The 10,848-nt window shown below is 40.6% G+C and overlaps 1 protein-coding gene across 1 annotated transcript in view; it reads left to right on the forward strand.

Moving 5' to 3' along the window:
• SRCIN1 (SRC kinase signaling inhibitor 1) overlaps window positions 1-10,523 on the forward strand; it is a 223,107-nt gene extending 212,584 nt beyond the window's left edge. The window contains exon 19 of the mRNA XM_033918285.1: window positions 9,977-10,523. Coding sequence (XP_033774176.1) covers window positions 9,977-10,036 — 60 coding nt within the window. The 3' untranslated portion in view covers window positions 10,037-10,523. The remainder of the gene's footprint in view (window positions 1-9,976) is intronic.
• The last annotated feature ends 325 nt before the right edge of the window (window positions 10,524-10,848 follow it).

Below are 10,848 nucleotides of genomic sequence, written 5' to 3' on the forward strand. Positions count from 1 at the left end.
AGTTTACATGAATTTATTCAGGTACTCAAGCATTTTTCCCTGTCTGTCCCTGTGGGCTCACAATCTATCTAATGTACCTGCGACAATGGGGGGGGGGATTAAGTGACTTGCCCAGGGTCACAAGGAGCAGCATGGGTTTGAATCCAATCTCAGGGTACTGAGGCTGTAGCTTTAACCACTTCTGCACACTCTCCCCATGTCTTTCGCTGTCATGGGAAAGCAAAACCTGTAGGAATCTGCCTTTATTGCAAGCTCTTCTTGATATATTCCAATAATGTTGCCACTCTAAGTTGCTGTTTTAGGTACCCAGGGAGTTTTTTATCCAACAGTCTGTTCATCAGGCATCCATGGAACATAGTGAAAGAAAAGCCTGCATCTTCCTTCTCAAAGGCCTATATGGTCAACAATTTGGACACTCCGGATCTATTTGACAGGCACTGCCATGGTCAAGATGTATGCCTACACTGTAGTTTTCACGATAAAGGCATTTGAATAGCAAGAAGGAATTTTTAAAACATCAGTTCTTCTCAGGTAAGATCCCTATCATGAGCTTATAAGCAACTTTGGTTTTCTGCAGGTACTTTCTCCTATAATATCCCTTATAACTTGTTCACCATGACCCCCTCCCTGAAAGAAGTAGATGCTGTTCAGGGTGAAGGGGTTCTTCTGGTAAAGTGAGCATTCAGGAGAGGGATGTTCTTTGAAAGGGAGGGGATATAACTCCCAAATTTTCATTAAATCTAGGAGCCAGCAGCTGAGACCTATTTCAGTTCTCTTTTCCTACCCCTCTAACACTGTCCCCAGTGAATTTGGAGGTGGGAGGGGGAATACACTCCTTTATCATCTGGAGTACTTTCAGAAACTGATTTACTAAGCTGCTCCCTGTTCTGTGGCAGTAGGCAAAAATCTGTAGTAAATCAATCCCTTACGATGCTTCTTTGAATCACGGGTACAAACCTGCAGTCTCCCTTCTCTAAAGCTGTCACCTGTGTGACCCACCACCTTGATAGGTGAAGGAAAGAGGCAATAGCCTCTTTGTTTTACATAACATGGCTTGGGTCGCCTCTTGTCTCTCTCTCTCTCATACCACTCTCCAGCCTTTACCCAGTCTCTTGCTTTCCCTGCACCCTCTTTCCTTTGGCTGCCTTACAAACAGTGCCTCTTCCATATGTACACCACAACTCAACTCTAAGCTTGAGGCGCGCAGCCCAGTTCAGGAAGTCTTGCAGGATTTCAAACCCCCAAACCAGCCTGAACTTCCTCTACTGTACCATGTAGCTGAAGCTTGAAATTGGAATTAGCATGCCCACGAGGGAGCAGTTCAACAAATGGCGCATGAAATCCCAGGCACCAGGGTGAGCAGAAAGGTACAATTTTGACACCCCTGCCTCCTTTTCACCTTCACTTACCTCACTACAGCCTTCTTCTAAATATATAAACTAGTGCTAGAGCAAGAACAGTTCTTTACTATCACCAGCACCTCTTTTGATAGTTCCACAGTGATGATTGAGCTTGGGAGTAGTCTCATAGTTCCTACTCCAAATTTTAATCGGCTGAGTTGGAGCTGATGCTATTCCCCAGTGTATTGAGGCTGTAACTAAAACAAAAAATCCTAGTGTCAATAGCTGGGTACCATTAAGCATGAGTTTGCTATGTTCTGGACTGTTTAGAAATGGGAAACAGGTAGAAGTTTAGAACTGAATGCAAGTAATCCCAGAAGGCTTGGCTGCTGACTTCTCTTATATTGTAGAGGGCGCTATTATGTAAAATATTTTCACATGGCTTCTTGCCCCGTGAAGATGTCTGTTTCACTATACATACACCAGTTCTCTCATAGAAATAACACAGACAGATAAACAATTAAACCTCTATTTTTTTTTTTAATTGTACAACCTTGACATCCAGTAGTGAGTAAAGGACTTTAGTTTTTCTTTGCTAGGTATGTAATCATCTTAGGAGTCTGCACTTCCAATACCCTGTTCCATGATATAACCAATGGGGTTCTAAGAAGGACATGGAATTTTGGGGCTGCAGTTCCCACTCTGTTATAGTAACATAGTAAATGATGGCAGATAAAGACCCGAGTGGCCCATCCAGTCTGTCCAACCATACATGCTCCATAAATTAATTTAGTTTAAATGGTCCTTTTTCTCAGATACTTCTGAGCCAGAAACCCAGAGCTCTACCCAGTAGTGTGCTTAGGTTCCATCTACTGGAGTCTCCATCAAAGCTCACTCCAGCCCATCTTAACCATCCCATCCATCGAAACCCTCCCCAGCCCGTCCTCAACTGAATGTCCAAATATGGGACACAGGCCGTGCAAGCCTGCCCAGTACTGGCCTTAGTTCCTTCAATGTATACCCATTATTTTCTGATTAGAGATCCTCTGTGTTCATCCCAAGCTTGTTTGAACTCTGTCACCGTTTTCTTCTCCACCACCTCCCTCGGGAGCACAGTCCACGCATCGACCACCCTCTCCATAAAGAAGAATCTACCGCCCCACAACCTCAAATTATGCCCTCTGGTTTTACCATTTTCCTTTCTCTGGAATAGATTTTGGGTTTTTTTTTTTAATTCTTTATTCATTTTAATAACTTACATCAAGTGCATCAAAAAGTAACACCATTTTGATTTAAATACATCACTTGAAATACTACAATTCTTCATATTACATAGAATTATCCCTTTCCCTCCCATCCCTTCAATACCCTCTCCCCCCCCCCCCCCCCCCATTCTTTCATTTGTACAAATCAGGGAAAATAATATCTATTCATTGCAATAATTTGTTAATGGCCCACACACATCTTAAAATTTATTAAAATTCCCTTTCTGAATGGCTAATGTTCTTTCCATTTTATAAATATGACACACTGAATTCCACCAAAAAACTGTAGTTTAATCTATTCCAATTTTTCCAATTACATGTTATTTGTTGTATGGCGACTCCTGTTAAAATAAGTAAGAGTTTATTATTTTTGGAAGATATTTGGCTCTTAATTCTCATAGACATGCCAAATAATAATGTATCATATGATAATGCCACATGATTTTCTAATAGACTATTAATTTGGCCCCAAACTGATTTCCAAAAATCTATAATAAATGGACAATAGAACAATAAATGATCTAAAGTCCCTGCTTCAAGATGACAATGCCAACATCTATCAGACCTAGAGCAGTCTAATTTTTGTAAATGAACAGGGGTCCAGAATGCTCTATGCAACAGGAAAAACCATGTTCAATGTTGAGAAGTGTAAAGTTTTGCATGTGGGAAACAGAAACCTGAGGTACAATTATATGATGGGAGGGATGTTATTGACTGAGAGTACCCAAGAAAGGGACTTGGGGGTAATGGTGGACATGACAATGAAGCCGACGGCACAGTGCGCAGCGGCCGCTAAGAGAGCGAATAGAATGCTAGGTATAATCAAGAAGGGTATTACAACCAGAACGAAAGAAGTTATCCTGCTGCTGTACCGGGCAATGGTGCGTCTGCATCTTGAATACTGCATCCAGTATTGGTCACCGTACCTTAAGAAGGATATGGCGTTACTCGAGAGAGTTCAGAGGAGAGCGACACGACTGATTAAGGGGATGGAAAGCCTCTCATACGCTGAGAGATTAGAGAACCTGGGTCTCTTTTCCCTGGAGAAGAGGAGACTTAGAGGGGATATGATAGAGACTTACAAGACCATGAAGGGCATAGAGAGAGTAGAGAGGGACAGATTCTTCAAACTTTCAGAAAATAAAAAAACAAGAGGGCATTCGGAAAAGTTGAAAGGGGACAGATTCAGAACAAATGCTAGGAAGTTCTTCTTTACCCAACGTGTGGTGGACACCTGGAATGCGCTTCCAGAGGACCTTATAGGGCAGAGTACAGTTTTGGGGTTTAAGAAAGGATTGGACAATTTTCTGCTGGAAAAGGGAATAGAAGGGTATAGATAGAGGTTTACTACACAGGTCCTGGACCTGTTGGGCCGCCACGTGAGCAGACTGCTGGGCGCGATGGACCTCAGGTCTGACCCAGCAGAGGCATTGCTTATGTTCTTATGTCTCATAGATGCAGACATTGTATATTTCATCTACCAAGACCAAATTCGTGGCCATTGAGATGCAGTAATTTGATGCTTAATCTCAATGCTCCAAATGTCTCTAAGACCAGTTTTTGGGTTTTTATTCATATATCCAGATATTAATTTGTACCACTGAGCGGCCTGGTGTCCCAGGAAGTCCACCTGAAAGCATAAGAACTCCAAACTATATTGATTATTAAGATTTTTTTCACTCAAGGAACCCCACCTGAATGGCCTGCTTCAGTTGCATCCATCTAAAACTTTGTGATTTATTAAGGCCATATTTATGTTGAAACTGTGAAAACTCAAGCAGTTTACCATTGGAAATAATGTCTTCTAATACACGTATTCCTGCAATCATCCAATGCTTCCAGATGACCTTAAATCCGCCAATTTGAATCTTGGAGTTCAGCCATATAGTTTGATTTGTTGATTTGTGAATTGGAATAAGTGATAAATTACTCACATATCTTATTGTTTTCCATGTGTCTACAAATAATTTTTTTTTATTTATATAATCTAGCCATTTTGATACTAAGTACATGGCATAATCACAGAGGAAACATGAGGCGCCATTTAGAGGATTTTATCTTCAAATAGAAGAATTGTTACTTTCTTAATAAATGATGCTCAGAGGAGGGAGCTCAACTGCTAGCCAGCCATTCACCAAGCCTCCAAGTTCTGGAATAGATTTTGTTCTACATTAATACCTTTGAAGTATTTGAACGTTTGAATCATATCTCTCCTGTCCCTCCTTTCCTCTAGGGCAGGGATTCCTAAAAGGTTGATGCGATCGACCAGTAGATCATAAAGGCAATACAAGTCGTTGGACTCCACGATAGACTCGCGTTGCCTTTGCGTTCTGTTCTCCCTACTTCCCTGACATCAGGCCAGGGCGTACATGTGCCAGGCCCACAGCCTCCACCCCCCCCCCATGTCAATTCTGATGTCGGAGAGGCAGAACTTTTCCCCTCTGACATCAGAATTGAGGTCGGGGGGAGGCTTGTGGGCCTGGCGTTATGGAAGCACGGAGAAATCGGCAGCAGTGTCTTGGGGGGCAGGGAGAGAGAAAGAAAGAAGGGCAGGGAGAGGAAAAAGACAGAAAGAAAGGGGGCAGGGAGAGAGAGAAAGGGAGGGGGCAGAGAGAGGAAGAAAAAGTTGGACTCATGGAGTGACAGAGATGTTGGTTGAGGAATGGAATGAGGTCTGCAGGAGAGGAAGCATGCAGGAGGCAGAAAGAAATAAATATTGGATTTACAGTCGGAAGAAAGCAGTGCAACCAGAGACTCATGAAATCACCAGACAGCAAAGGTAGGAAAAATGATTTTATTTTAAATTTAGTGATCAAAATGTGTCCATTTTGAGAATTTATATTTGCTGTCTATATTTTGCACTATAGCCCCCTTTTACTAAACCACGATAGTGTTTTTTTAGCGCAGAGAGCCTATGAGCACCGGGAGCAGTGCGAGGGATTCAGCGTAGCTCCCTGTGCTAAAAAAACATTATCGCAGTTTAGTAAAAGGGGAGGGGGTATATTTGTCTATTTTTGTATAGTTGTTATTGAGGTGACATTGCATATTTTAAAGTCATCTGCTTTGACCTCTTTGAAAAAAACCCTGAACATAAATGATAATTAACATTTTCTCAGCATACAGTGTACTTTTTATTTTTTTAATTTTATTGTTGATAGATCATTTTGACTTGGTCATTTTAAAAGTAGCTCGCAAGCCAAAAAAGTATTGTCCCCCCCTGCTCTAGGGTATTCATATTCAGGGCTTCCAGTCTCGTACATCTTCTGGCACAAACCTCCAACCATTTTCGTCACCTTTCTCTGGACTGCTTCACATCCTCTTGTGTCCTTCGCCAGAACACAATACTCCATGTGAGGCCTCACCAATGACCTGTACAGGGGCATCAACACCTTCTTTCTTCTATTGGTCATGCCTCTCTCTATACAGCCCAGCATCCTTCTGGCAACAACCACTGCCTTGTCACACTGTTTCTTCACCGTTAGATCTTCAGACACTATCATCCCAAGGTCCCTCTCCCCATACGTGCTTATCAGCTTCCTACCTCCCAGCACATATGGCTCCTTCCGATTTCTAATCCCCAAATGCATTACTCTGCTGGAGGAACCCCAACCAGTCAGCTTTTCAGGATATCTGCAATGAATATTCATGAGTTAGATTTGAATACAAAATCTATTAAGTCTCTGCCCATCTCAAAGGCTCAAGGAACTCTGCATTTAGATACGTAGGTCCCAAACTCTGGAACAACTTGCCTTTCTCCATCAAAAACCTTATTCAAGAAACTACTTAAGACCCACCTTTTCCTAGAGCTCTTCCCCTTTTCCATCACCTACCTATGCTTGTCTTCACTCTTTCTAGTACCTCTTTCTATTTAACTCTGGATTTCTTATACCTTTTTTCAGTTGGAGCTCAATGCAAAATAGATTCAGGTACAGTAGGTATCCTATCCCTGAAGGGCTTACATTCTAAGTTTGTACCTAAGGCAAATTTATTTATGGCATAGATAATGTGGCAGTTTACAATAAAAACAAACTCCCTTCCCCACCCCCTTCTAGTATAAGGTGGTGGTAGACCAGGCAAGGCTATTGGGATCCTCTCTTACTCTTGTGACAGAGCAACACATGAAGGGGAACCCACAAAACAGAGGTGGCCAACCAAACACATGAAGGGAAACTCACAAAACAGAAGTGGCCAACCAAACTCATGAAGGGGGAAGCACAAAACAGAAGTGGCTAACCAAAACATAGACGTAAATGGCAGATGCAACTGAAACTTTGCACTATCACCGCGTCACATGTTGAGTCTGTCTCAGAAACCAAAACAGTATACCCCTGAACTTCCAGCAGTCTAGGCATGACCACAGATGACCATCCAGGTGATAGAGGAAGCAGAGCAGCATTCTAAAATCCAAGAAAGTTGTTTCACATCTCAGCACATTACACAGGTTAACACATCATTTTCATCAGAGTTAATGTTGGGTAGGTTTTGTAGTATTTTTCATGCTGATTTCAAATCTATGTTTAGTTTTTCACTAGCACATCACATTTTTGTGATGAGGCTCATTATATATAATTATAAATGTTAATTGGGCAATATATCATGTGTTTATAGGATAAATGTATAAGGAGGGTCAACGACAGTTGTCTTTGTTATTTTATGCTACAGACATTATTTACAGTGATTAATATCAGTCTTTATCATGCCATTGTACTAATCATCCAGATAGTTTCTGTTATGTCTGTTTCATTCACGATGAAAGCACAATGTCATCCAACTACCGTAGATCTGAAGAAGGTATAAAATTGTACTTTGGTTGTCCACTGGGTGACCAGGATAAGTCTTGGGCTCTACATATCAGCTGTACCAGTTGTTCCAACAGACTTTGTGACTGGCTCAGTTGACAAAAGGCAGCGATGTCATTTGCACTCCCAGTGATATGGAGGGAACCATGAGACCATATTAAAGATTGCTACTTTTGCCTTGTGAACACAAGTGGCTTCTCAGCTAAAACTAAACACAATATTATATATTGGATTCTGCTATTAGGCCTGTTCTTCATGATGACTCACTGCCTGTCCCTGTGTCTCCACAAGATGGACTTGCTTCTTTGGAACATGATGAGGAATTTGATGATGATGCAGCAGCTGGTCATAATTGAGAATTATCTGATCCTGATTATGTGAATGATGAAGATTCAGAACCAGAGACCTTTACACAAGTTGAGGTCAATGATCTTATTTGTGATATAAATCTTTTTTTTTTTAAAAAAAAGCAGAACTTCTTGCTTCAAGGCTTAAGCAAAAGCACTTGCTTGCAAAAGATGCTAATATAACTCATTACGGAAAAAGGAATCATAACTTAACAACATTTTTTATTGTAAATGGCTCATTGTGCTTTTGTCATGACTTCAACGGGCTCTTCCACAGTTTGTCGCAAGTGCATTGTACAGATGACTAGCATCTCTTCATTGATTCTTCACAGAGAAGCTTAAAGGCAGTGTTACTGTACAACAGAAATTCCAAACCAAATATACCAAGTGCCCATTCTGCTCATCTAAAGGAGTCTTATGAGAATATGAAAAACTTACTAGAAGCAATCAGTTATAAAACACACTAGTGGAACATCTGTGGTGATCTGAAGGTCAATGGCATGCTAATGGGAATGCAAGAGGATTCACTAAATACTACTGTTTCCTGTGGTCGTGGGATAGCAGATCTATAGCTGAACATTATGTCAAGAGTGTCTGGCAGCTGAGGGATACCTATAACCCAGGGACAAGCAGTGTGAAATTTATGCCATTGGTGGATCCTCATAAAATATTTCTTCCACCTCTTCATTTCAAGCTGGGGTTGATGAAGAACCTGGTAAAGGTCATGGTAAAGCAAACTCACCTGGTTTTCAATATCTTGTTATGAAATTTCCGAACATCAGCACTGCAAACCTGAAGGAAGGGATATTTATAGGCCCATAGATCAAATCCGTTACGTAGGATGAAGATTTTAAACAATCACTCTCAGCAGCTGAGCTTGAAGCTTGGGAGGCATTCAAGTGGTTAGTGGAAAACTTTCTGGGCAACCACATGTCTTCTTCATACAAGTAAGGAGTTCAGAATCTCCTTGACTCATATCAGAAACTTGGCTGTCACATGTCATTAAAAATATACTTTTTGCACTCACATCTTGACTTTTTTCTGGAAAATCTTGGTATGGTGAGTGACAAGCAAGGAGAATGTTTTCAACAGGACATTCAGTTAATGGAGCGTCACTACCAAGGTTTCTGGAATGAGAGTACTGCTGGAAGTTGTGCTATGACAATCCAGACACAACTCATAAAAAGAAATCATACTCTAAGCATTTTTGAAGAAATATTAGTTGCTAAGTGACACAGTCCAGTATAATACTATGCTGTGTTCTTATTTGACTTTGGACCAAAGATATTGCAACATTTCCACAAGTTGATACTGCAGTTCTTAAAACCCTATATGCTAAAATGCTATAAACTAACATTAATTCTTCCATAAATCTCATCCATTCAAATAAAGCACCATTTAAATACAATTTTTCTGTGACCTCAGCAGCTACACTTGAACATCATATTTCATGTAAAGTTCAAGTTTTACCTTAGCCAGCCTCATCGGTCATTTAGTTATCATTATCTTAATTTTTTAGTTTTTTAAAATAATTTTATGGTCTACAAACCATAAATAAACTTAGCTTAAAGTTGAATGGGGCTCCAAAGCGAATTCAACGTTTCGCAGAGAAGCTGTTTCAAGGAGCATCCCCTAAAACATTAAACAAACTTTCAGTGCACCATGAAGCTTATGCGGTAAATTTAAGCATAAATATAAAGAAATAAACAAACTGTTCTCTCACCATTTAAAGACTTCACACCATTATCTCCATGTAGGTCTAAAATGGCCACGGCATCTTAGATCTCCCTCTAATATACACCCTTTCTCATTCAACCAATCACAAAACTGAAAGCGGCAATTGTAAGGGCAACACACCTTTTTGTATGGAAAGTAAATAGAAGAGGAAAAGGCGGCCATTTTAGTTCTCAAAAGTAATAGCTGAAAAGGTAAGGGAAAAGAAGCTAGCATTTGTAAGTTATAAGAGACCACAGAAAAAAAGAAGACACGCAACAATATTTGTACAAGTTAAGAAAAGCTGGTAGTCGGGAAAGCAAAGTTGCAAATAGAAGAAAAATAGCCAATATGTTAAAATGGGAAGGGGGAGATGACACATTTTTAAAAATGTTAGTGATAGGAGAAAGTGCAAAAGTGGCATTGTAAGACTCCAAGATGAAGGGAATGTGTAGAAGCTGATAAAGATATGGCAGAATTGCTTAACAAATATTTCTGTTCTGTGTTCACAGCTGAAGGGCCAGGAGCAGGACCACAGAAGACAAACACAAATACAAATGGAAGTGTGGTAGAGCCTGAACAATTTTCAGTGGAACTAGCTAAAGGTGGACAAAGCAATGGGGATAGTATACATCTAAGGGTACTGAAAGAACTTAGGGATGTTTTGACAGCTCTGTTGGCTGACCTTTTCAATGCTTCTCTAAAGTTGGGAGTGGTCTTGGAGGACTGTAGAAGGGCAGATGTAGTCCCTCTCCACAAAAGCTGAAGCAGGAGGAGGAAACTATAGGCCGGTAAGTAAAATAATGGAAATGCTTTTAAAACAGAGAATAGTGAAGTTTCTGGAATGCAATGGATTACAGAACCGAAGGTAACATGGTTTCACTAGATGCAGTTTGTATCAGACAAATCTGATTAATTTCTCTGACTAGGTGACCTGAGAACTGGATTGAAGAAGAGCACTAGATGTGGTGTATTTAGATTTTAGCAAAGCTTTAACATGGTTCTACACAGACAACTAATAAATAAAACTGAGTGCCCTCAATGAGCTCTAACATGATTGGGTTTGGAACGGTTGAGTGGAAAGTGACAGAGGATAAATGGAGCTCACTCTGAGGAAAGGGATGTTACCAGTGATATGCTGCAATGTTCAGTTCTTGGCCCAGTTCTTTTTAATTTTTGTAAATGATATTGCTGAAGGGCTGTCTGGTAAGGTTTGCCTCTTTGCAGATGAAAACCTGCAATAGGGTAGACTCCCCTTATGATGTGGATAACACGAGGAAGAACCTAACAAAGCTTGAGGAACAGCCAAGAATTTGGCAGCTAAGATTTAATGCTAAAAAATGCAGGTTGTGCTGCAAAAACTGAAGGAACAGTACAGATTAGG

Source organism: Geotrypetes seraphini, chromosome 13 (assembly GCF_902459505.1).
Source record: "Geotrypetes seraphini chromosome 13, aGeoSer1.1, whole genome shotgun sequence".
NCBI classification, from domain to species: domain Eukaryota; kingdom Metazoa; phylum Chordata; class Amphibia; order Gymnophiona; family Dermophiidae; genus Geotrypetes; species Geotrypetes seraphini.